The sequence below is a fragment of the Emys orbicularis genome, chromosome 2 (genome assembly GCF_028017835.1).
Source record: "Emys orbicularis isolate rEmyOrb1 chromosome 2, rEmyOrb1.hap1, whole genome shotgun sequence".
NCBI classification, from domain to species: Eukaryota; Metazoa; Chordata; order Testudines; family Emydidae; genus Emys; species Emys orbicularis.
Genome location: NC_088684.1, coordinates 36,060,146 through 36,088,040, shown reverse-complemented (window position 1 = coordinate 36,088,040; position 27,895 = coordinate 36,060,146). Strand labels below are relative to the sequence as shown.

General features: G+C 37.4%; 1 protein-coding gene across 39 annotated transcripts in view; it reads left to right on the top strand.

Moving 5' to 3' along the window:
- RIMS2 (regulating synaptic membrane exocytosis 2) overlaps positions 1 to 27,895 on the top strand; it is a 765,985-nt gene that overhangs the window by 633,528 nt on the left and 104,562 nt on the right. For 17 of the 39 annotated variants that reach the window (XM_065398069.1, XM_065398065.1, XM_065398070.1 and 14 more), the window contains one exon: positions 4,089 to 4,189. The exons of the other annotated variants lie outside the window; for them this stretch is intronic. In XM_065398069.1, the coding sequence (XP_065254141.1) occupies positions 4,089 to 4,189 (101 nt within the window). The remainder of the gene's footprint in view (positions 1 to 4,088; positions 4,190 to 27,895) is intronic. 39 annotated transcript variants of the gene reach the window in all.

Below are 27,895 nucleotides of genomic sequence, written 5' to 3'. Positions count from 1 at the left end.
AGCACACTTTACTTGTTTGGTTGACAAATTCAGGAATTCAAATGAATTTGATGGATTTTACTCCTTTAATGCATGATTTCTTTTACTTTTATTATTATTTTCTGCATTCTTTCTCTCCTTTTGTTTTTGGTTTACACATTGCTTTCATTTGTTTATAGAAGAAAAGAAAGCAGATCCAGAGAATGGGAATGCAGGTAGGGCAGCTTATTAAAAATCTCTTAGTGTGTTTGCCTTAGACGATGTACAACTACAATATTTAGCCAGAATGTGCATTATACAGCTGGTATACAGTATTGTATTTCCTTTGATGCAAAATTAGGAGTAGAAAACATAACCTAGGAAATACATTTTGGGCTTTCCCTAGAGAATGAAACCTCTATTTGAGCTTAATAGGCAATCACATTCACACTGTCTCACTCCAAATATAGTTGAATGAGCTTTTATCTCCTTGCATGCAAAAATCTGACGCTATAACAGTTGGGCTTGGAATAAATTAGGTATTAATCACATCACTAGTTAGAGCCTCTTTTTTAAAACTGTTAACATAAGGCCAACATTTAATGTCCCCAAGTCATGATAAAAATAAATCAGGAACCCAATATTGAAATAGTTAAATCTTTAATTCAAGATAAAAACAGAAATGTGGATTGTAAACTGTGCTGGAGCAGTGCATCGGTGCCCACTCTGAGCCAGTTCACCCCTCCCACCCCACCCCCAGCATGTTCTCTGGGCTGCTCTAAATTGTGGCCATGTTCAAGCACCTCCAAGCAGCCATTCTGCAGCCTGGCATGCTGAATTTTAGCAGCACTACAGCCATGCCTGCTTCCCCTGGACACACATTCTCTGCCAGGGTTCGGAAGGAGGTACACAGTGCCAGCTATTTTGGCTCTTCACCAACCATTTTTGATCTGTTACTTATAGAATATTATCTATTAGTAAAATTCTGAGACGAGGTTCAAAGCATAAGCAAATTATTGGAGCTATCAACTCCACCTGTTTGGGACCTTAGCCTATATAATAGCTTACATGGAGACAACATTGAGCCAACTTTGGCTTTTTTTTTTTTTTTTTTTTTTTGACACGAGGGCAATTCAGCCATCCTGCATTCCCTTCCTGTTCCCAACCAGGATATGTATCAAAATGGCTGTCAATTCTCACCATCTTCCCTCCAGCTGTGATTTGGAAATAGGGGGCAGTGTAAATAGGAGTTGTAGAGTTTTCATTGATTTACTAGTAGGGTTGAAGATTTCTTGGAGGAAGGAATTCAAATATTCAATAAAAATGCTAAAACTTAAGGGAGGATCTATAAACAATGTAGGTCTGCAAAGTTCTCTCTGCAATAAACAGAAAGTATCCCAGCATAATTAAATCAACTGTGAGTCTATAAATTGGGCTAAATATGAATATAAAATAAAACAAAAACCTTTTACATATGTTTATATTGATAATCTTATTTGGGTAATTTAGGAATGACATTCACCCCAGAGATTCTGTAGAAGGTACTATATATGGACATGTCTACACTAGAAACACTATAGCAATGGAGTTGCAGCTGCATTACTGCAGTATAGATATGTACTGCAGCAACAGAAGAGGTTCTTCCATCACTGTAGTAAAGGGCTTAAATAGTGTACTGGGCCTTGAGAAAGGCCTCTGCACATGGCTGATATTTGCTGTAGGTTCAAGACCTGTATCACAGTAGAGAGGGGTGGAACTGGAGCTGTGCAAAGTAGCTTTCACTTTGCCATGTGTTCATATATAAAAACAGACATTCTGTTTTGTGAGATATTTCTCAATATTTGTGAGATTTTCTATATACAAGAGGTAATATTTCTCCATTTCTTACAATTTCCTCAGCTTTTCATGGCAAGAATGACAGAATGTGGACTCTTCCAAGTTTAACAAAAATGATGGTTTCATAATAGGGCAAAACCAAAATGCTAATATTTTACCCTTAACCCCTTTCTCTTTTCATTAAAAACACCAAAAAAGTATGGATTAATCTGCAAAATATTCTGTTTTCATGGAAATCTATTTTTTTAAACTAGGGGTTGGAGTATTTTCATTCATCTTTAGTGACATTGGTGTGTTATTTCTGTCATTGAAAAGAAGAAAAATATTCCAAGTGAGGATGCATTTAGCTGTGCTTTTTAGAAGCTATCAAGAAATTCAACTGTCTTTCAATCTATTAATCAAAGCGCTGCATCTCCCTTTTCAAAGTAGGAAATAAAATAATTATTGAAAAATAAAGTTAATCACTATCAAAATCACTTTAATTAAATAGAAAATTACCGAAGAGTCAGTGTGGTCCCTTGATGCTTGCCAACTATTGGTTCAGGTTTATATAGTAGCTGATTTAAACGTTGTGGGATACATTAGATTTATCTTCTTTTAGGGTTTTTCACTGTATGCTTTATTATTAGCTGCCTCTATCCCTGCATTTTCTTCTTGTTCATTCATTTCCCCCATTGATTTTCATTCCAAGAATTAGTATTTGGGATGGGCTATTTTTGTTTAGGTCATTTTAGATTTTTTTAAGGAAAAGCAGAGACCATAAGGACATGCTGCTGATAGGACATTAAATTTATTTTTTATTTTCCACACCCTTCCTCACCCACAATTTCCTGTTAAGAGTTGCAGGTTTTGTAGTCAACAGGCCTCTCTTGTACCAAGTAGTGGCATCAGTAGAACTATCGCTAGAGGATATTCAAAGTATAGTTCAGAGGGCCTACACATGGACCTGTTTTGCCACTTAGATTTCTCCTTAAGACCCATGTTTAGGGTTTGTGTGTGACTTCAGTGGGACGGGGGAAATAAAGTTAGGTTCCCCCCAATCCTATATTTAGGTGCCTAAATAAATGGGCAGAGTTTCAACAATGCTGAATACACAGCAGCTTCCATTCAGAAATGAAATTTTCCTTTGCAAATCTTCATCTTCCTCGGAAAAATGTATAGTATGTGAAGTTTGTCAGTCAAAACTAATGTGACTTAGTCACAATAATGTATGAAAAGTAATGCTATTAGTTACATTGCTTCAGCTAGAAACTTTGGGCCAGATTCTCCATTCCCTTCTTTTTGTTTACATTGGTGTAACTCCATTGACTGCAATGGAGTTACTCCTGGTTTACATCAGAATAAATGGGAGGAGAATCAGACCATTTATGTACACAGTACATATCTATATTTTGCTTGATTGGAGAGATGCCCTTTTTGTTTGGACATTTGCCTACCATTTTGTTTGAGGGTTGCTACCTTCCACCTCCAGTGTTCTCTCTCACGCATTTGTTTTGGTACTTTCTTTTGGCACTATTAGTACTTTCAGCCACTGCAGATTGGCTGAAAAGGGCTGCTGCCTGAGCGACATAGCAAGCATCCTTTTCCCAGACTGAGGCTAACTATGTGCTTAGTCTCCTGTAGTCCTGTAGAATGAAATCCTGAAATCACTCTTGAAGCTGGATGTCATTATAGAGTGATACAGCAACACCACTGGGCAGCTTGTTAGCATTTCTTTCCAAAATTATTTTTAAAAAATTGTTACAAACGTATTAAATTATGGTAAATCAAAGCAATGCAATCAGATTATTTCCAGTGATCCTTATTTACTGATAGAAACTAAAATCAGTCATTTCATATAAAAGAGCTAAAATCACCATAATAGAACATATCACAAGATCAATATCTCCTTTGGAAATAAACATGTTGCCTTTGCATTACTGTTTATTTTCTTTAAATAAAAGTCTTGATTTCTCCTATAGCAGCAATAAATTCTTCAGTGAGACATTTTATTCCATTTACATTCTCTCCTAATTTGAAAGTTTTCTTAATATTAACTGTGGAGAATAAAATATTTGCCAAGGTACTGTTAAAATACTTTATTCTTTACTACTATTTCTTGCAATTATGGCTTTTCTCCCAGGTTTTCCACAAAAGGATAATTTTGAAATGTTTTTAATTTACCTGGAAATACAGATACAGTAATTTAAGCAAAAGTCAGATTGTATCCCTTCTGTTAGAAATTGTATGAGCACCACTTTAAACTCAGGATCGAAAATTAATTGATTATTTATTTATTTATTTTTATTTGACAGGTGGTATGGATGTAGAAGAAAGAAATCGTCAAATGAAAATAAGCAAGTACAAACAGGCAGCAGGATCAGACTCCAGGCTGGAGCAAGATTATCATTCTAAGGCAAGGGAGTTTTGTTTTGAAAAGCAGCAAAATATGCTAATCTAAAACATTTGATATCCTTTTAGGGTGATGTAGACAAATGAACCTTGCATAGGGTGGGATTTTTGGTTTCACTAAGGGGTTCTTGCATGTCTGTTGCAAAGTAATTGAAATAAGTGCAGCAACCATTCAAACCTCTCTAATATAGAACATTCTTGATTACTAAAATTTAAGATATAGAAGTTAATAGATCAAACGTAGTGTTCATCTGCTTCAAAAAGTGAGAAATGATCATTTAGTTGTCCAGTGGAATGAGCAATTAAGATCCAAGTTTAGAAAAGATAAAGAGGAAGCAATAGACTCAGTGCTTGTCTACACTTACCAGGGGATCAACGAGCGGCGATCGATGCATCAGAGGTCGATTTAGCGGGTCTTCTCGCTAAATCGACCGCAGATCACTCTCCTGTCGACTCCTGTACTCCCCCGGATCGAGAAGAGTAGGGGGAGTCGACAGGAGAGCGTCTCCTGTCGACATCGCGTAGTGTGGACCCCGTGGTAAGTAGATCCATGCTATTCATGTAACTCAAATTGCGTAGCTCAGATCGAATTTCCCCTGTAGTGTAGACAAGGCATCAGGAAGTACCTAGAGTCCTAATTCAGAATGAGATCCACTAAAACGTGTGCCAGGATTCCATGCTGTGGAGCGAATCGTCATATAACCATCCAAACTGGTTTTTTTTTAAATTGTTTTCTTGGCCTTCTAAAGACTTCTACAGCACAGACATAATAGTTTTTATTTATTCTGGTAGTGAAAGTTTAGCCATTGGATAGATAACCTTCCCAGTCAAATCAGTACACAAGATTCCAACTTAATTATGGCAATTTGCAAGTAATCAGGTTGGCCATGTAGCAATGCAGTTCTAAATTTATGATCCAAATTTCCTATTATCTGGAACTGGGTCATGTCATCTATTATATGTTAATTGAATTGAAAATATCTTGATTATTTTAAAATTCCATTATATAATTCCACAAAATAATTAAGTGACCTCTCTGAGACCTGAAAAATCGAATTGAGACTGTAAATGGTAAACATAAGACTTCTTAGCCATAAAATCTTGCTGAGGAGAAGAACTCTGTTGCAGACGTTGTATGTTAATTGTGTAGTTCATTGCTCAATGGGGAAGATAAGGTAAAACTACATTATTTAATATATGAAAATAAAGAAGCCATTAATTGTATTAAGTGCTATTAGTTTTGTAGAGAATTCAGGTTAATTTATTGAATTGCTTTCTAATAACGTAATTCCTCATAGTAAAAAATGTACATGATATTGTGGGAGTATTACATGAAGGCCTCATGAGAAGTCCTAGATAAAATGGAAGAGTCTATTACTGAAAAGATTTAGAATTCATTGGAACAAAGGGCACACTATATTGTTATGCTCTGAACATTTAGACCAGTAGATGTATTGTATGACTTAAAGGATGTGTTCACTCATAGTACTTAATATGTAATGTAATAACATTTATAAGGGGGGTTGGGTCAGGAAATGTTTTCATGTTTATTTTATATGGAACCATCACTCTTACATTTATCAGTTATATCCTTTCTTGAAGGGCATTATCTTTTCTTGTACAGGAATGGACTTGGTGCTGTAACCAGATTTCCCCATAAATAACTGCTATGATTCTATGTACCATATAAAGATTGTGAATATATAAATAGATCTTCAGTTATTCAGCCAATTTAGTTGCTCCCTCCCTGTTTGATTCTGTCCCCTTTAGTCACACTGAGTAGTTCCTGGCTCCATAAGACAGCATTGGGACTACATGTGCAGAAATGTGCATCATTAGGTCCTCAACAGTGTTTTTCAAAGGAAACCATACAGTAGTTCCAAAGAAACACTTCCTCCCCTTGACCCCGCTATCTCTCTGTGCCTTATCATTTCTGCTGTCTCCCCCTGTATATGAGTTTTATCTTCACCATTATCCTCCTGCATTGAGGATGGGAATTCTGATATAGGATTGATTTTTGAAAATAATCACTTCTTAATTATGCAAACTGTCTCTAGAAGTATATTATCAGATTTATCTCCCTGCCAGGCTCCACTTTTTACCATTGGAAAGGGAATGATTTGCCTTACCAGTTAGCCCAGGAAGATAGGCAGTAGCACATTCACAGACTTCACTGAGTGTGCATCAATAGAATCCCTAAGATCTCATAAAGTCATACCAAAAGAGTTCAGTCTTCACTTTCTCACCATTTCCCTGTTGGTTCAGTTTTTCTTAATTAAATATTAATATGACATAGAGAGAGGAAAATTAATAAATACATATAATATACCTGGGTTTTACCAAGTATCTTTTATATTAATGAACTGATCTGGGTATGTCAGATACTAACTGAAAACTCCTGGTCTATAGCTATTGCAAGTGGCTTTGATTTTCTAAATTTGTCAGCTAGCATAAGGTCAAGTGTGCCATTTTCTGGGAAGACAATTTGTTTACTGCAGCCCCTCACCTGAGAACAAGTTTCTTTAACTAAGCTGGAGACGGCATGCAAGTGGAGTTTAGCAGGTGGAATATTCTATTGTATCTCCATTCTATTTTTTTCTTTTGGTGGAAATAAACATAATTACTATTTGCTGGGGGGGAAATAACCCTCCAATTATCATTGCTAAGGAAGTGGAAAGGTGTACCGACAACAACAGGACTAGCCATATTGGATTAGACCAATGGTCTATCTAGTATTGTTCCATCTCTGGCAGCTGCCAGTACCAGATGCTTCAGAGGAAGCTACAACCCCTCCCCCCCAAATAGATAATTATGCAATATTAAGTCTGTGGAAGAAGATTTTTCCTAACCCCGGGTTCTTAGCTGTTGGCTTAAGTATGAAGTTGACTTTTTGACTTTTCTTTATAAAATTTTCTTTTAGCTGGTGTTAGTGCAGACTCTATCTATCTATCTATCTATCTATCTATCTATCTATCTATCTATCTATCTATCTATCTATCTATCTATCTATCTATCTATCTATCTATCTATCTATCTATCTTCACTGTTGTTGCAGCCTTATGTTAGAGTAAAGGGTGACCTTTGGCATGCTTTTTAGCAGGCATGCAGGGTCTTTTATTATTTTAAAAGCTTTCTCTCTAACGCTTTTTCCTTAAGAATAAATGTGCTTGCTCAGAAGGAGCTCCTGTGGTAACTTGTAACTGCTGGCAATATATTGGTCATAGCCCTGAGAAAGAAACCAAAGCACAGGAGCTGACTTTCTAGGCAGACCAGCTGGCTGGGGATGTGACAATGTAAAAGGGAGTGAAACGTGGGGCTCTGCCCAGGAGAAGTGATGGCTGGGAGCTGGAAACCTTTAAGTGGTTGCCCTTGAGGGACCACGGAGGAGGAAATACAAGTGTAGTTACCCTGAAATTGTGAAACTTACTACCACAAGATAGTATTGAAGTAAAATGCTTAGTAGGATTCCAAAAAGGATTAGACATATGAGTAACCATGCTCTGTACTGCCTCTGGTCCCCTGTTCAGGGTAGGCAGAGAGCTTATTTCCCTGGCCTGTGCTACAGGACTCAGAGAATTTCCCTTCAAGTCATTAGGTTTCCTCACTCCCCTGGAGTAGGATGCTGTCTGTCATACACACACCACATACACACCCTCCTCAGATACTGGTTTGCATATACTGGGAAGGTAACTTGATTTCTCTTGGATACTGGCAGGGGGGATACACCTCCCACTGCTTCCTGTGAGCTACTCTATTTGAATTTTGGCTAACACAGTCTCTTGTAGATCTGGAGCTAACTGAGAAGGTCTGATTCACCCCTTCTGCCTTTAAAGCCATAAAATCATTCCTCAAATGCAAAGACTATGGAATATCTGACAATACACCTACAACCAGCAGCCCTGACTGTTCTTGGGTCTAATGAAATCTGTGCTGTAGGTAGAGCAAATGGTTTTACACTAGTAACTTTAACCTGGATTTCACATGCTGGGAGTATTTGATGGGATTTAATGGCATGGAGCTTAACTATAGTCTTAGCAGTCCCAGTATTTCTCCATCAAATGGATGTCTCCCCACTAACTACCACCTTCTACTCCCACTGGCAATCTGATGGATCTGCACCAAGGTGGTTGATGGTGGTTTGGGATCTGAGTGGCTCAATAAGAACGTTGGTATTGTGGAACAGCACCACAGTTCCACACAAGTATTCCAACAATTATCTTCCAAGATAACAGCCAGTGGCTATACCAGATCTCTGCAGTGCATATGTGGTTTACGGTATTTTCCCTTAGAGTATTCCTAGGTCCAGTATACTCTATCACAAGGACTTGTTACCTAGAAAGAGGACTATAGTGTTTTGAAGCAGTAAAAGAGAAGGTAAATGGAGAAGAGGGAAAGGTCAAGATGAGGCCATTGAGGCATTCTATAACAAAAGAGAATAAACCTTTGTTATTATTGAGAAAGAAGAGGCTGGATTCAAAATAGGAGGAAAGAAAGGAGGAAAAATTCTTCGTGTTCATGGAACTCAAATTCATAGTATAGAGAACAATCTTTTATTAAATTGATGATATAACTGATGTATATATTTTAATAAAAACCCTCTATATATTCAATTTTGTATGATACTTTAATTCCATTTAATCCGTAATGACAATCCAAGTATCACAGTTGCCAAATATTGGGTGCAAAATACATGTATAACCAGGAATTTGCTGTATTTGATTTGGGAGAAAGGTAGTAAAAAAGCTAAGGCCATATTTACTTTGTGATCCCATTAGAACTTATAAGGTAACTGGGTCAAGCCAAGGTAAATTGTGGACAAAATACTTCCTTGGAATGCCTAAGTGTTCAAGAGGTGGAGTTAGTCCTTCGGCAGGAGACACTTTCCTTTGAGTGAACATTCAATGAGGGACAGAGTTACGTGTGTGTGTGTGTGTGTGTGTGTGTGTGTGTGTATGTGTGTGTGTGTGTGTGTGCGTGTGCGTGTGCGCGCATGCACATTACTGGTTCTCTTTATCTGCCACTCTGGCCACAATTTATTCTTTCATCCCACTCCCTGGAAATGTTGTTCTTATCTATTTTTGTGCACTGCTTGAGATATTTGCTTCAGTGATGCTTTTGTCTGTGCTGCCCTTCTGATTTGTACCCTTTACAATCTATTAAAACATTTGATTAACTGCTGTACTAGAGAAGAGTTTGTCACCTCTTTTTGTTGTTCAGTATTTTGCATATCTTACAAACGGCAGCCATAAGAACCACAGAAACTACCATTAGAGTATTGAAAACATTCTTTGCCTTTAAGCCCTCAGAACTGGAGGGGAGAGGGAGTACTTGTGGCACCTTAGAGACTAACAAATTTATTTGGACATAAGCTTTCGTGGGCTAAGACCCACTTCATCATCTTAGACCCCGAAAGCTTATGCCCAAATAAATGTGTTAGTCTCTAAGGTGCCACAATTACTCCTCGTTGTTTTTGCTGATACAGACTAACACGGCTACTACTCTGAAACCTGTCAATCAAAGGAGTAGTTTAAGACCCTTGCTCCCATCACCACATACCAAAAGTTGGTGATTTGTGGCCTGTGTTCCAGGGATTGGTAGTACCTTCTGCAGATGTGTGGGCTCAGTCCTCCAGGCTGTCAGGAATTCTGGGGCAGATCCTCAGCTGGTCTTCCATGAAGCAATGAAAATTTACACGAGCTGAGGTTCTGCCTCTTTGCATCTATAATTGTCTCTCACAGCTCCTGACTAACTGTTAGATCCAGTTAGAAATATCCAAAACAGAACCTAAAACCTAGGCTGGGATTTTCAAGGGCACCTAGGGTGATCAGATAGCAAGTGTGAAAAATCGGGATGGGGTGGGGGGTAATAGGAGCCCATATTAAAAAAAAGCCCCAAATATTGGGACTGTCCCTATAAAATCGGGACAGCTGGTCACCCTAAGGGCTCCTAAGGGAGTTAGGCACCAAATTCCAATGAATTCAATGCAATTTGGAAATGTATCTTCCTTAGGGGCTTGTCTACACAGTGTGCTAGACCACACCAGTGAGGTTTAAATATTTAGTCTGCACCAGCATGTCGTACACTAATTTGCCCTTATGGACCCTGCTGACATGCACTAATGTTCCCTAGTGCCTATTAATGTATTCCCATTTCGAACACACACTAGAGAACTTTTAATATACTCCAGCAGGATAATAAGGGCCAGTTAATGCCCCGGATGTTAATGCAGACTACGGCACCATGTAAACATGTAAGTCCTTAGACTCCTTTTAAAATTCCAGACTTAAGGAGTAAACTTCTAAGTATACGGCCTGAGATTGAAAGGGCTAAATGATTAAAATGGAGCCACACAGTGGTACATTGAAGAATAATTGACAGGGGAAAAAACTGACACGGATAACACAACACTTAATTATCCTGTGGAACTCATAGCTACAGGAAAGCTACATTTCTAGTAGGATTCATAATAAGATTAGACATTTAGATGAATGAGAACATCCACAGTTACATTGTATGGAGTATGTTTAGAAGGGATATAATAAACCCCTATGCTTCAGAACATAAGCCAACCACTAATTAGGATTAGGAAGGAACTTTCCCCAAGAGTAGGCTATTTGGAAACTGTCCATTACAAGGTTTCTTGTAACTTCCTGTGAAGTATCTGGTGCTACCCACTGTCAGGCATGGTACTGGACTAGTGTGGCACCATGGCTCTGATCCAGTGTGGCAATTCCTATGTCCCCATCAAGTCTGTGAGCACTAAAGGTACCCAACACAACTGTTTTGATTCTTGATATATATTAGGACTTTTAATTGGTTAATGATAAATGGCATGTGATAACATCAATAAAGCAAAAAATTATACTTCTAGAAATGAATTCATCCCTTTTCTGGTGTCATTTATGGCATGCAAACTTCCAGTCAAGAATACTTATTATAAACAGTAAAGTTTGTGGACCAGGGCGCTGATATTGCAGATCTGTTTCCTGCTAAATCTCGTTTAATGTAGAAGGACCCAAACATGTAATTTTCAAGATTTACATGAGGTGAAGCATTTTTCAGAATTCTAGATTTGAGTTTCAAGGGCAAGATGATGATGATGAAGATGGTTTGGGAAATTTCTCTCCTTCCATTGATGTATTATATCCAAGGCCATCATCAGTTTTTACAATATTAATCGAATGTGTTTGGATAAAAATGCAATCTAATATGATTGTTTATTTTTCCATCAATAACTTTAGTTTTTCTTCTGGGATTGTTGAAATCCAAATTATGAGATAAGCATTTATGTTGTATCTGTGGCACTAATCTGATTAGCTGTAGTTTCTTCTTCACTGCTGAAGTTCAAATTCTGGTATTGTTCTGTTTATTTATTTTGCTTCCACTCCTTTTTATTTTGTGTTTCCTGTTTTATAGGCTTAGTGAGGATACTGTTAAATATTATGCAGATGTTTTCCATGGAAAATGTTGTTTAGTCAAAAACCCAATTTCCCATCGAAAAACAGTTTTAGTTGAAAATTTCAATCAGCCCTACTAATGATCAGAAAAGATAAGGGTGTTAATGCTATTGTCCTAGCCAAGTTCCAACAAGGGCAATCATACTCTGCCTACCTGATTTCTTCTCACAATTTTCATTAAATATAATACCTTCATTTTGTGTCCAAAGCTATTCTGTTTTTATGAACTGATTAACTATTAGTGTATTTTAGATCAGAGATGGCTATATTTTCATGGTGAAGTAAATGATCTCTCTATAGTTTATATGTTAGTTTAATCTGTAAAATTCTTTGCGATATCAAGTGTTATATACAAATAATTTGCTATCATTACATAAAACAGCACTGTCGAAGTAACTTGTTTCACTTGTCTAAGGCACACAAAAACCACAGTTATGTTTCTTATTGTTAATAAAATGGTGCCCTATATGTATTAATAAAACCTGGGAAAAGCCAGGAATAGAATTAGCTGGGTATAATTTAGATAAATATCTGAGTGCTGAAGTGAAACACTCATAAAACAGTTAGTAAATTAACAGTTTAATGAGTTAATTTAATTGATGGAGGGGTGAACATGTCAAGAAAGGGAACATGAATGTTGTGTATCCAGTCCAGAGACTTTTAGTACTAATTAGTTTCTGTGACAGCCAGAACAGACGGAGAAAGAAAATTATGGACATCTGATGAAGGTCAGCAATGGCAAAGCTATTGCTGAGTGTATTCCCAAACTACTAGATAAACCAGAAACATATTTGCCTGAATCCAGTAGGTTTTTTCCATTTGAAAATGTCAAATCAGGCATTAATCCATGTGAGCAAAAGTATAAAATGTAGGGTGTGAAGTCATTGTTCAGTGATTACATGGAATATGCCAAAGTGGGTGGGATTGAAAGTGAAGGACCAGGATGTTTGGCCCATGCCAGGTGGTTCAAAAAGGACCCTACAGCTGCCCAAATTAGGTAGCAGAGGATGTGGGGGGAATCCTCATCTGGTGCAAAGCTGGTATAGCTGGTTCTGTGCCAGCTTCTTACTCCCTTCCCCTTGCCCTGGGATGTCAGAGCCAGAGTGCACAGTACTCTGCAGTGCTTACTGGCATAATAGCCACTCGGGAGCTTGGGGCAAGCTGGGGCAAGTTAGAGCAGCTCTTAGGTGCAGCTGAGATTTTAGCCCCAAATCTAGATATGTTATGCCAAGAAAGTGTTGTGAGACATATTTTACTTATACATGTGTATAGAATTATGCATACAGTTACATTAACAACAAGTAATACCGTGGTCTTTTTCTTCTCATATACATCAGTTTTACCGCTGTGTAACTACACTGACTTCAGTAGAGTTACTCCTGATTTAAGAAAGGGCGGAATTGGGCCACCAGCATGCTGGTTCACAAAAGACAGTTTGACTACAATAGTGGATCATATGTAATAGTTTTATCATGGGTGATTGATTAATTTTATAAAAACCAGTCCTCATTTAAGGTAAAAATAACATAAAATACAATGAAGTTGATTTTCTGTGCAGAAATTCTGCTTCCATTGAAATCAGTGGGAGTCTGGCCATTTCTAGGCTCTTTCCAAAGAGCAGATTTTATAGTTTTCTACAAATCGTTGCCATCTGTTATACAAGAATTTAAGCTGTGGAATTGCATCAGATTTTCCAAAGCACTCCATGTTTTATCTCACATGTTGGACTATCCTATATATGTATATTTATTACAGCTAATCCTAGTGACTATTATCCTGACTTTTAGCATGTTTATTGAAACCAATGCATGTGTAGAATTAACTTGAACATGTAACAGAGCTAACCAATAATGAAAATAGTAATATATTGCTTTTGTTCCATTGGATCCAGATGCTGCGTTATTGAAGTCAATGGAAGCAGGATCAGGCCTAGGAGCCCTGTTCCACATAGCTCTTTCCTTCAAAAAAAAAAAACTTTTCTCCCCCTAACAGCACTTGTATTGAGAACACTATTAAAACATGAGATGTGAAATACAGCACTTCTTGCCTGCCTGCATTATCGGCCTGGGGGAAAGAAAGTTTCACTTTTTAAAAAGCTGTATTAATTTATTGCTAGATAATAGTACATCAGAAAGAGCACCATCCTGCTCCTATTGAAGTGAAACATAGTTTTTCCATTGACTTTAGTGGGAGCAGATTTGGCCCAATGAGGAGAACCAGAAGAATAAGAATACTTCACAAGTCATGCTGAAAGTCCCCAGTTGTAGAGGGAGGTAATAATTATCACACACAAAAATTTCCCAGAGAGATCTTCTTCTTCTCATCCCCAAGCATATTTACAGATGTAGGGAGCTGTTACAGTATCATCATTAATGCCTATTCATGAGATATAAATCTTTTTATAAATTAGATTTTGAAATGGTTAGATTATTGAAACAAATTTAATTCCACTAGTAGAATTCCAAGTGTGTAAAGTGAAGTTTACTTTGGAGTCAATCTTCCCTCATAATTAAGTAATAATCAATCAATATAGATTATAAGTAATACTCAAAATTAAAATTAAAACTCTGGCAAAAAAGAAATTTCCCACATCTTAGTAAGAAGAATCTTCTCCCTTTTTTTCCTTATCTTGGAGTATATATGATTTTTCATCTAAAACCTTTTTGCAACATACATTGAAAACAAATGATTTTCAAAGAATTTGTCCCCATGTAAACCATGTTAGGAAAAACCATCTATCAAATAGTCATATCTACATTACCTTTGTTCTGTAGTTCAACACAGATTCACTCATAAGCAAAAAATTAAAATTATATTTTTCTACTTAAAAACTCTGTTAAATGTTGAAAACAAATTATATTAACATTCTTTGTGTTCAGTATTTTAGACCAATTACATTTTTTGGAATTAGGAGTTTGGTTTGTCATCCTGAAATCTTTTTTGTTTGGAATGGTAAATCACATTTATTATTTAAAGACCAAATCTATCAATTTTTGGATTCCCACAACAGAACCCTCTTATTAATGTTTAATTTCTACATATTTTTACTCTGAACAGATTTTCCAAAAACAAACAAACAAACAAACAAACAGAAAACTCCCACATTTTCTTGATTTACAGTTACCTAAAGCTCAGGAGAGACAACTTTAATTGATTACTTAAAAATCTGCAGAATCAAAGTTTTTTCAAGAATAGTAAAAAGCTGGTAAATGTATAGGAAGTGGTGTTGGTGGCATTCTTCTTTCTTTCTCTGTACTAAACCAATACCCTAGAATGGTGTACCCTAGAATGTAATGTTGTGCTAAGGGAGATGCTATATTTTAAATGAGATGTAAAACAAGGTTCTCTCCCCTTTTAGTCTCAAAACATTTTCACAAGTGTAAAGGCATCAACCCCAATACCTAGTCAAATTCTAATGTGGGTAAACTATTTTCTGAAATGGCCTAAATTCCTTCTGTAATTTCAACTGGTTGGGTAGTCTTCATTTCTTGTCCTAAAATGTTACATATTTTTGGTCTGTATTGTCATATTGGTTTGTGTAATCTGGAGGAGAGGTTGTAAGTAATACTCATTCCTCTAGCTGAGAGACAAGGTGGGTGAGGTAATGTCTTTTATTGGATCTCCTTCTGTTCATGAGAGAGAAAGCTTTTGAGGCACACACAGCTCTTCTTTCCCAGAATTGGGTCCAATAAAAGATATTACCTTATCCATCTTGTCTCTCTAATATCCTGGGACTGACATGGCTACAACTACACTGCATTCCTCCAGTTGGTTAGTTACAACATGTGCTGCTTGTTTAGGTTAATTAAAAAGTGACTACAGTTTCAGCTTGAGAGTGAGTAAAACAATCAAATTAGAATATTTAGAAAGTGCTAGGTGGCTTTCACCAGCTTAAGAGTAAACAATCTATCTCTCTCTAGTTTCTCTCTCCTCCAGAGGTGGAGTTCAAGGTATGGAGAGAGTGATGTGTTTTTTCCAATCCCTAGATAAGAAAGATTGCAGTCAGAAGATCTATCCCTGTAGACCCTCCCCCCCCCCCAAGTTCTCAAGGTAAATGGGGTAATGATGCTAAGAAAATCTACCTGCAGGGAGCAACATTTATTTTAGGAAACTACATTTTACGCATTGAGGGGTCCCAAATTAGCAGATTTCCTCCTGCTGATTTCATTTCCTTGCTTAGACATATGAGTCATCAGAAAACTTGTAGCCAAAGAGCAATCTTGACCTGGTACATACTATTTTGTTCAGGACTTTTTCAAGGTTTGTCCTGAGTGTCAATAAAAACAAGCACTCAGGAAAAAAAATCTGTAATCCTACCCATTTTGGAAGCCCTGCTTGATAGAATATCTGTGGTGTGGCCATTTGAGGACCCTTGGGGTGGAGTCATGTAAACATGAATGTATATCTTGTTCTTGAGCAATTATGCCACACATTTCACAGAGGTATTTTTGCTTAGGGGAGTAAAAACTCACCAGATGGTGTCTGTGTTGGTCCAGCTGTTCTCTTAGGCAGGAATGCCATTGGAGTTGCTGAAAAGTCCAGGTACACATTTTACGAAAAGCATGATTAAACTTTTATATAAAGAATTGAGGATTAAGGTGATTAAAACCTTACCCTGCTGTCTCAACCAACTGAAAACTTGTAGCCAAAGTTGGAAGTTTTACTGGGCCTCAAGGGAAATGTGTTTTTTTTAAAAGGAAAGTGTTGATGTGACAAGGAAAGATGACTTTCCTGCCTTCCTTTTGCTTCACTGACAGGCCTTGAAAGGTTTTTCACATTTTGTGACAGGTGAAAGGGCCAACAGATGTAATCATGGAAACCACTGGTCAAAAACAAGCCTCTGGAGAGTGTGGCTTCATACATCCTGAAGATGTTCAACTTGTGTGACTGTTTGACTCTGATAAGGGAACTTACCTAGAAACATCTGGAAGAAATCCAGTCCATCCAGAAAATCATAGCCAGAAGAGGGACTTTAAAGCAGAGCAGAAGATAATAGAGTGAACTGCTAGCAAAGTGGCAAGCTTTATAAAGTCCAGAAGAAGGTGAGAACCATCATCTATTAAAGGTTTATGCCAGACAGATTTAAGGGGCAACAAATATGGCATGTGAACTTTCGGAGCGATGGAAAGGAGAGAATGCAAGAGCTGCATTTGAAGATATTTATCCCAAACCTACTTGTGGGAGGTGAAAGGCCAAAAGGAACCAGAAATGGAACTGCTGACCATCAACAAGAATTAACCCAGTTAACTAGTGGGTTTACTACAGATTGTGCCCAGAAAATATCTGAGAGGTGGGCTTGACAGTAAACCCTAATGTGTATGCTTGGGTTCACCAGGAGGTGAATTACTTGGGATACATAATGGGAAAGTTAAACCACAAATGTAAAATCTTAACCCATCCATTGAACAACAGACCAAAGGATGCTAATGAAGGTCAGAGATTTCCAGGGATTTTTAAGTTGAATTAGACAATTTAGCCTGCATTTTCCACCTGTGCAATTCCCCTAAGAGACCAGTTCTGGAAGCAAAATCTAATAAAGTGAAGTAGATTGTGGACTGTGAAGTGACTTTCAAGCCTAGGAGAACAGCTTGTGTGAGATTGTCCTGGCTTGACCAACTGAGATTTTCAACAGCTAATACTGTGTTCAGGATGATACATTTCCAGTAGAATTTGGGACAGTGTTGTTCCAGAAGAATAAAAAACTGCTTATCTCCTCCTTTAAACAAAAGCAATTTCCTCCAGAGACCAGTTATGTTTGAGTCAAAAAGTTAATATGTGTCAAAAGGATGCTGGACGGGTTGAAGAATTATCTTCTAGGGGGAGAGTTCATCAGGCAATCTGATAGCTTCACTTGATGAATAAACAGAATGCCATACTTACTTGGTGGTATATTTACCTGTTATTTTTAATCAATCTTGTCAGTGAAATTAGATGGCAGACTAGCCAATCTCTCTTAAATGGCAGTTGACAAGCCAGGAAATGAGTCTGTAGTGTGAAGGGGGGAAATTGATGTGCCACCTGTTCCAAATAGCTCCAAGAAAGAGTTTTGTTTCTTTTCCTTTTCTCCTGCCTTTCCTCATTGATTTTTAATTTGGGAAAGGGTGGGTTGGACAGAGAGGGTGCACAGTCTTCTACCTAATGCTACTCCATAAAGGATTCTTCTTCTGAAGCTCCTGTCCATTCCTGTCTTGGCAACCATGTTCTAACTTCTCAAATCTCAAGATGAAATTCTCAGTGACCTCTTCCTCTCGAAATTCATAAGATCTGGGTTTATCTAAGTCATAGTGATGTCAAAAGGAGTAATTCCACTGAGGTCTGTGAAATTACACTGGTGAAAAACTGGTGTGAATGAGATCTATATTAGGTCCTCGGAGTTTAGATTTCTTCTGAGCAACTACAGGTGCTTGTACAGCTGGAATTAGGGATTGTCTATTGTTTTTGTTCATCTCTTTTGGAAATGAACAGTAGAGCAGGGGAAAAAATTTTGATCAAATTGTTTATTCTCCGAAAAATGCATTGTAAAGTCCACCAGAACTATTTGCAAATTTATGTCGAGTTCACTGAATACTTTTGGCCAAACTGAAAAAGTAGAAACATTTCACTGATGTTGAAACAAAATGTTTTTTGTTTTGCTTTGTTTTGACCCCAAAAAATTAGTTTTGACTTTCAGGCTTCACAAAATGGCAAGAGAAGGAGGCGGCAATGGTGCCATCATCCCTTCCCATGTAAGCTTTAGCCCAGTGGTTTTGGAACTCCCTGGGCTGTGGGAGTCCCCTTTCTGCCTGTTGTTGAGAAGGAATTTAAACTCAGTCATTCCCCATTGTAGAAGAGTGTCCTGATTGTTAGATGTCCTTGTACAGGGCTTTCTCAATCTCTCCGCTTGAGTCTGTTCCACTTTTTATCAACAATTAAATAGTTATTGGAGCACAGACATGAATTTGGATCTCACTCATTCTAGATGAGCACCTAACTACCAGTCTATAGAGTCATTCTCCCTCTCTTTCCCTGGTCCACTAACTATTCATGCACATTGGAAAATGCACATTGGAAAACAGAATCCCAACTATACATATGAAATGATGGGGTCTAAATTAGCTGTTACCACTCAAGAAAGAGATCTTCGAGTTATTGTTGATAGTTCTCTGAAAACATCCACTCAATGTGCAGTGGCAGTCAAAAAAGCTAACAGAATGTTGGGAATCATTAAGAAAGGGATAGATAATAAGACAGAAGATATCATATTGCCTCTATATAAATCCATGGTATGCGCACATCTTGAATACTGCATGCAGATGTGGTAGCCCCATTTCAAAAAAGATATCTTGGACTTGGAAAAGGTTCAGAGAAGGGCAACAAAAATTATTAGGGGAATGGAATGGCTTCCATATGAGGAGAGATTAATAAAACTGGGACTTTTCACCTTGGAAAAGAGATGACTGGGGGGGATATGATAGAGGTCTATAATGTGGATAAAGTGAATAAGGAAGTGTTATTTACTCCTTCTCATAACACAAGAACTAGGGGTCACCAAATGAAATTAATAGTAGCAGGTTTAAAACAAACAAAAGGAAGTATTTCTTCACACAATGCACAGTCAACCAGTGGAACTCTTTTCCAGAGGATGTTGTGAAGGCCAAGGCTATAATGGAGTTCAAAGAAGAACTAGATAAATTCATGGAGGGTAGGTCCATCAATGGCTATAAGCCAGGATGGGCAGGGATGGTGTCCCTAGCCTCTGTTTGCCAGAAGCTGGGAATGAGTGACAGGGAATGTATCACTTGATAATTACACCTTCTGTTCATTCTCTCTGGGGCACCTGGCATTGGCCACTGTCAGAAGACAAGATACTGGGCTAGATGGATCTTTGGTCTGACCCAATGTGACCGTTCTTATGTTCATTGTTATCACAAATGACTATGAACTGCCACTATGAATGACTGACCTAAAGTCTGTAGAGGGAGGCGGTAGTGGCAGTGCCATCACCTCCTCCTGCTCCAGATGTATGTGAATACTTTATTTGCTTTTATCAAAATGCTTGAAAGTCAAAAAAATTTAACTCAAAAGTTTTCATGTCAGTTATGTAGAAACATGTCAATTAGTTTTGACTTGACTTTTTTTTCAACTTTTTTATTTGCTGATAGATTTTTTAAAATGTCATTTTTGGTTTGACCCAAAATGAATTTTTGTTTTCAAGTTTTTTGAAACTGCCAGTGAACTGAAAAATCCATTATTTGCCTCCCTCTAATGAACAGCTAGGGCAAGAGACTACTCAGTGTCCTGAAACTGAATGTGAGCAGCCAGATTTGGGTGTTGACAAGTTAATTCTCAAACTCACTGAATACCCTCTTGAGTCTTCCTACTCCTCTCCCATTTTAGGATCTATCTTCAGGCTCTGGATCTTCTGCTTAGTGTAATCTGAGAGTCCTTTATAGTGCGGTATTATCTTTGTTTCAGATTGCCATTTGTATCCAGGAAGTCCTTAAAGAACTGCACCATCTGCTTGCATATCGGAAGCAGATGGTGCTTTTCTGGCTCATCTCCAGACTATTTCCCTCTAGGTTTTTTCTTCCCAGACAATGAACCGGGGTGGCTTCAATATCAGCTGCTGAGCTTGTAGTTTCTCCTTCAGCTTCCAGAATTTCCTGACTCACTTGCTATTTTTCAGTGCTCAGCTTTCAGTTCCTCCCAAACCTGGTACTAGGATGCTCTCCACAAGATAGCCTAGATCACATAATGGAGGCATGTTCCTTAGACCTCCCCCTTGATTTAGGACCTCTCATACAAGGCAATCCTACACATAATACTTATTTGCCTCTCTGATTCGTGAGAGGGAGCAGAACTGATAAGTCTTAGGCTCCAAACCCCAAGTGAGAATGAACAAGGGCCCTTGAAAATGAATAGTATTTTTTCCAAGTGGTTGGGTGTTATATACACACAGGATTTGTTCAGTTGGGAAGCTTCTTTTGGCATCTAAATTAGTGGCCTTATTTTCAGAGTGGCTTTGCACGTGGTGTTACCATTAGTGTTAATGGTACCTGGGGGCACTCAAAACCTCTGAAAATCAGATCACTTATTTAGATGTCTAAATATGGATTTAGGTGCTTATTTAGGTATCCCCATTTGAAATTTTTAGCCTAAGGTTCCAATTAAAATTATAAGTAAGCCACATTAAACATCTTTATTATTTTTATTTCCATATCCCTTCTTAAATGTGTAGCTGAAAATATTTTATATTAAAATAGATAACATAATATAAGATATACCTGCAGTGTGCAACCTTATCACATCATTTATGTAGCTTTTTGCATGTATTTTGTGAGTATATAGTATACATACGAACGTGTATCTTATATGTGTATCCCTTATCTGTATATGTTAGTAAAGTGGTTTGGAATCTTTTGTTGTCAATAGTGCAATATAAAAGTAATATTATTAGTAGTATTGCTATTTATCATTATTGTCATTTGTATTTATTTTATTGGCTTGGTGTGTGGTGCAGCCATTATCAAGGTATTAAATAAAACACGACAATCTGATGAGAATAAGTACAGTGCGGTATGGCAGCTGAAAGTGGCACAACCCTTTGAGGCTGTGAACTGCTCCAGAAGTTTCCCTTCACATCAAGAAGCAGCCTTTGCAATTGTTGAGCCCTGGGTGCTCATGGAGATTCGGTAGATTCTGCAGTCACAGACAGATTTAGCAAGCATAAAGCCTAAAAAGATTGAGACAGTTCCTTAATCTTGGTATGGTGGAGCAAAGTACTATAGTTTGCAACAACCCCACAACAATCTGATCCATTAGTAAGAAAGTAGAAGAATTGACCAGATCAATATGTTCCAATATAAATGCTAACAAATGAAAACTGATGACAAAAACATGAGAAAGAAACCATACTAATCAAATAGGAAGGGAGTTGGAAATCACTGCAAATTTCAATTGTCTGGGAGTTGAGTGATTATCTGGGTGCCGAATTATCTAGTTCAACCTGGAAGGTCAGTAACACTATATTAAAACTGAGCAATAGCAATTTCTTTAACTGTGTATAGGGTGCTCCAGGGTAGTTAACTTCAAGAAATGAGTGTAAGAAGGTTTCAGAGGCACACACAATCAATTGCTCATGTAATGGCAATTTGCAGATCAATCAGAAATTGTGCTTGCATTTAAAAGCCCATTGTAATAGAAAACAGAATAACTATTCCTTTTTCAGATTTAATACTCTTGTAAGATTTGTCACCACAGAAAAATATTCCCTTGCCAATGCAAGAAATCAGAAATCACAAAAGTACTTCAATATCAGTTTGTTAGAACCTCTTATGAATACTTTCTCTACCACAGAGGATAGGATTTTAAGAGTCCACAAAAGCTTGTTGTTAGATACAGTACTTGTTACTAGTATAACCATGAAGTGTTAACCTGGTGGCTGATAGGCATATCAGGAGTGATTCTTGTCAGCCCTCCTATTTGTAATAATGTTGCAGTAGCTGAAACTGAAATGACAGCAGATCTTGGTTCCTTTCAGCAGCCTGCGTGTATCTGACGCAGGGTAAAATTTTCAAATGCACCCAAGTGTCTGAGCAGCCTAAGTCTCATTGAAAGTCAGTGGGACTTAGACTCCTAATTCACCTAAGTAGTTTTGAAAATTTTACCCTAAATAATAATTTTTTTAAAAGATATCTACTTCCAAATGAAGGAAAGTAAAGCACTGCTTCTTTCAGTACAGTGGTTGTGATTAAAAAGGCAATATTTGATTATCATTTTGTCTCTGATATTTACATGGCACTGATTTGTAAACCTGTTAAAATGTCCTAAATAAATAAAGAGATAAGTCAGTACTTAACAGCAGTTCCTACAACATGTCTGAGATACCACAATCCCTCCCTCTGATTGAGATGAGAAATAACTTACATCTCTCAGATATCAAGACATGATAGCTGCTGGTAAATCATAGAAATGTGGGGCTGGAGGTCATCTAGTTCAGCCCCCCTGCACTGACATTAGCTCAAGTAAACCATCCCTGACAGGTGTTTGTGGAAGCCCCATGACTGGAAGATTTTCATCCTCCCTTGGAAGCCTATTTCAGTGCTTACCTATCCTTATAGTTGGAATTTTTTTCCAAATATCTAGCTTAATTCTCCCTTGATGAAGATTAAGCCCATTGCTTCTTGTCCTACCTCAGCGAACATGGATAACAATTGATCACTGTCCTCTTTAATATATTTGAAGACTACTACCAGGTCCCCTCTCAGCCTTCTTTACTCAAGAATAAACATGGCCAGGTTTTCTAAAACCTTTTGCCATTTTTGCTGCTTTCCTCTAGACTCTGTCCAATTTGTCCACAACTTTCATAAAGCATGTCACCCAAAACTGGACACTGCTCCTTCTAAAGGCCACTACAGTACTTGTAATCCATAAAGTAAAAACAATTTTTTAAAAAAATTGAGAAGATTCTGAACAAGTTGAAATGGGAAGGGAATGCTTTCATTTGGCATCTTCAGGCTAAAACTTCACAAAAATTGAATTATGCAAATATATACATTTAAAATAAGGCTTCACCACAAGAGGAAAAATGTTGCCTATCTCCTTTTTAACCATTACTCATAAAACTGAAGGACTAATTTAATGTCTAAGTATAATACAGAGGGGCACTTTGGAAGCTTCCCTGTATTGGAATCATAGTGCACTTAGGGCCCAATGCTGCTCCTTTCAAGTCAATGGCAAGACTCCTATTGACTTCAGTAGTGCAAATCAACCCTTTAAACCCTGACATGCAACACTTAGTACTGTGATACTTGCCCTAGTCAAGGGGTCAGATACAAGAGCAGAAATAGATTTCTGAAGGATGGAAGTTATCAGGAGAGCATAATTTTTGAGAGCTGTACTATGAGAAAACAAAGTCTGAACAGTAATTCAGAACAGAGTTGTGCATGCCTTGATTGAGGCATTTGAACGTAGTCCATGGAGGCAGCAAAGTTGCAGAGTCTAGATATTACTATGGAACGCAATTTTGAGATGCTGATATCATAGAGTCAAGAGGACATGTGTGACTATGTAGTGGAACCTGTTACTGATACTTTGCCTTTTTTAATGAAAGAGGTATTGTATATTAAAACTTTCATAGAGAGTACAAAATGTTATTTCTGCTAAAAACACCCTTCATCCCCAACTCACATTATCCTAAAATGATAAAGAGTTATCCTCTTTACATCTATGTGTGTTCTAACTCAATCGTAAAATATTTTATTGGGGTTAACACATAAAGTGCAAGATCAGAGAGTTATTTTAACATAATTTGAACAAAAATATGATTAAGAGAAGAAAGATCAGGTGATGGTTTCCTTCAATGCTCTTATATTTAAAGTATGGCTGTTTAAAATTGAAATTATTGCTGTTCTTGATCCACATTGTGCATGAGTGATTTAGATATTTTGGAAAGATAGAAACTGAATTAGGCAAAAAACAAAAAAAACAAAAAACAATTGGGAAATTATAAATTCACTGGAAAATGTACTTTTGAGGTACCAAAACAATTCACAAATTCAGTGAATAGTTTCAGCAGAAAAATAAAAAAAACTGGAAAAAATATTTAGGAAATCTCAAAATGTTTCATTTTGTTTAACAATTTAGCTATGGATGGTAAGGGATGGAAAACACCTCAAAACCAACACAAAATGAAACAAAAACTTGGAAAAACATTTCATTCAACCCAAAACCGTTTCCCCCCCAGTTTTTAATTTTATCAAGAAAAACCATTTTAGCCAAACTGAAATATTTTTTGATTTTTCAGTTCAGCCCCCAAATCGAAAAATCCGTGATTTGCTCAGCTCTAGATAGAAGCACTAAAGTTTAGGAAAATGTCTAATTAGGTATATGCAGTAGATTCCTCCCAAAACATTTCTAAGGCCTTCTCAGACAAAACCTTAGTTTACATAACCAGCAGTGGCAGAAAAAATAAAAGCTATGGGATATATTCTCCTTTCAGTAGGTAAGCCCCATTTTGTAAGGTAAGCATGTAGGTAAGCCCCATTTTGTCCCGTGTTTGTATGTACCTAGCACAGGGGTGTCCTGACCCATGACTAGGGTTCCAAGGTGCTGCAATACAAATAATTAATAATAGTAATAATAATAACAATGGGTATTCCTTGTCACCAATGCTGGTCATGATAGCAATGCTGCTGCTGACATGGATGCTCCATGAGAAGAATTGTGGTGATTGTATCGGCAAAGAGCAACAACCAGTTAGCTATTTTTTTTTTATATGTGGATGATTTGAAACTATATGGATGGTCACACAGGAGACAGAAATTGATGACGACTGTAGACAAGTTTGGTAAGATATAAAACTGTGAGGTGGCTTGGCTAAATGTGTGTCAGCATCTGTAAAGAGGAGCAAACTGGTACAATGAGATGGCATACAATTAACAAAGGTACTAGCAAAGATATTTCTCAACATGGCACCCACAAATACCTGGTAATCAGGAATTGTCAGAGTTACAATATAAGGAAGTCAAAGAAGAAGTGAGGAAGAATATTACAACTGAATAAGAACTTCTGTAAGTACAGAACTCAAAGAATTTGATCCCAGCCATTAATATGTGAACAATTTGTGATAGTATGGTAGACTGCTGGAGTGATCAAGTGGAATCAAGAAAAGAAGAACAAAATTTGACATCCAAACAAAAAAGCTCCTGGCAATGCAAAGAGTAATGAATATCAATCAAGATGTCAACAGGATATACATCCGACTATGTGATGGAGGAAAAGGTCTGCTATCTGTGGAGAAAGCAATTGACAAAGAAGTCTATAATATCAAACTATATGAGGAGTCAGACAGAATAAAAGATCATCTGGTTATGATAACAAGTGATGACCAAACATGCATCCCAGAAGCATAAAAGAAAGGAAAAAGCAAACTGCTAAAGAAAGACTTGAAAGATTTACACAGAAATCAGTGCACAGACACTGTTGGAGAGAGATCAAACCCATTATATCGAAGATTAACAATCTCATGGCTTGTAGAAGGATTCCTCAACAGAGTGACAGAAAGCTTCATTATGAGTACACAAGAGCAGTCCTTAAGGCTTCATTACATTTAAAACAAAACTGACCGATAGAACTGCTTCCCAAACTGCAGAATGTGTTCCAGAAAGAGAGAGAGGGGGGAGAATGTATTGAGCACCTGCAGGAGCCTGGCTGGGAGGGAACATATGAACAGACACAATGAGGTTGCCAAGTATCTGCATTGAAGCCTCTGTGGTAAGTACAGATTTAAACGAACCATGCAGTATTACAACCACCAAATTGAAAATGCTCTAGAGAACAAAAAGTGTAAAAGTTTATTTGATCTGGCAATTGTCAAGACTGAACGGTGCAGGCAAAAAGGCTGGCCGTTGTTGTTGCAGAAAAGAGGAGAAACAATACTGTGTTAATTGATATTGAAATACCAGCAGACAGAAACATAAAAAAGAAACAAGAGAAGTATGAAGAACTCTGTCATGAAGTGGAAAGATTATGGAAAACTAAAACAAAGATGATCTCAATGATTACTGGAGAACTTGGCGCAATCGCTAAGGGTATGATTGAGCAATGCAAGAACGTGTTAGGAATGCAAGACATCTCAATCAGTGACCTCCAGAAGTCAGCACTCTTAGGCACTGCAAGAATTTTAATGAAAGTCAGAGAAGAACAAATGCATTTGAGCACCTAAAATACAGAAATTCTGCGGAGAGTTTAATGAAATTCCTGACTCCCTAAACCTGTGGAGTCAGTTCGTGGTCAGGATTTATTGGTGACTCATGCAGATAAATTTTAAACAGTAGCTCTCTCCTTTCTATGCTTAAAGATCTTTTATGCTGTGAAGGCTGTTTTTAAAAAATAATTTCCATGATGTAATACTGACGGATAATAATAATATTTTTGCAAAGATGCCTAAAGTATCTTTTAGTATATATTATTATAAATCAAAATAAAATAAACACTAGTGGGACTTACATGCTTGCATCAATTATAAATTTATACCTAAATGTATTATAGGAGCAGTTATTAGCTGTCGGAATAACAAATGATAAAAGATAATCGAGGATTTAGAATCATTTTGAAAAAGGGAGGTGAACATTTGGGGCATATTTAATATCTGTCCACCCGTTTCTCCTTCTGTGCGCGCGCATTGTCTGTGCGTATATATACGTGCACTACAGAACTGGGTATCTCGTAAACTTTGTAAGGGATTTTATAAAAAACAATAAGAACAAACAGTAAAAAATACTAGGGCTGAATTGTGGCATTTAGGCACAGCTCTGTGCTGGGTGCACTGCAGAGCCTCACCACCAGGGTAGAGTATCAGAGAACATTCTGCTTCAGAAAAGTACAGTACTTCCCAGAGCAGATATCTAGGAGGCATGGGGGCTGCAGTTCAGGGCAGCCCTTATATTGGCTGCACAAGGTTGGGGTGAATGTCCTCACTCCTTTCTCTCCCATTGCCAGATGCTTAGGGCCTGCCATGGTTTATACCTTCATAAGCACCCTGATCAATTGGGCTGATAGCCAGGGAACAGAACCAGGGCAACTCTTTTTGATGCCTCTGAGCAGTGGAATGAAGGCACCAAATTATATAAATGCATTTTGAATGGTTTGCTGGATGTTGTCTTCAACCCTGTTAACTGAGAGTCCCATTGTTCACTTTATGCTTCTTTCTGGCTTGATTATGGCTGCCACAAAAAATCACATGACCTTAATACAGTTTTTTAAAAACATTTTTGAAGTGCAGTTATACTCTGTAAAGTGACTCTCTCCGAATTCTGGCACTGCTTTACACTTAGTGCTATTCTCATTTGTTCATTTTATACTTTTTTTTTTTCCTGCTGGTGGTGCAAGCTTGATATGGAACCTGCTAGTCAAGTTGTGTCAATGCATTCATTACCACAAGTAATTAAATATCCTGTCATTGGAATTTAGTTAACAACTGTTGATGATTTAAATTCCAAAATATAATCCAATTTACTTCACCATAGTATAGCTGCATTGGGTCTGGAATGCTACGATAAATCAAATGGAGTAGACATATGTAGATATGACTAAGTATACACAGAGAGTAGATCTTCTTAGTAAGAATGTAAAGATGAATTTATTTTATTCTATCAATCAAAAAAGTTTGACTGTGTGGCTACAACACAAGTCAATAAATGCTGTGACATTCAAATGTATGGTGTCCTCCCAAACTTATGGCTAAATACATATAACCTCCCCCTATAAGGTCT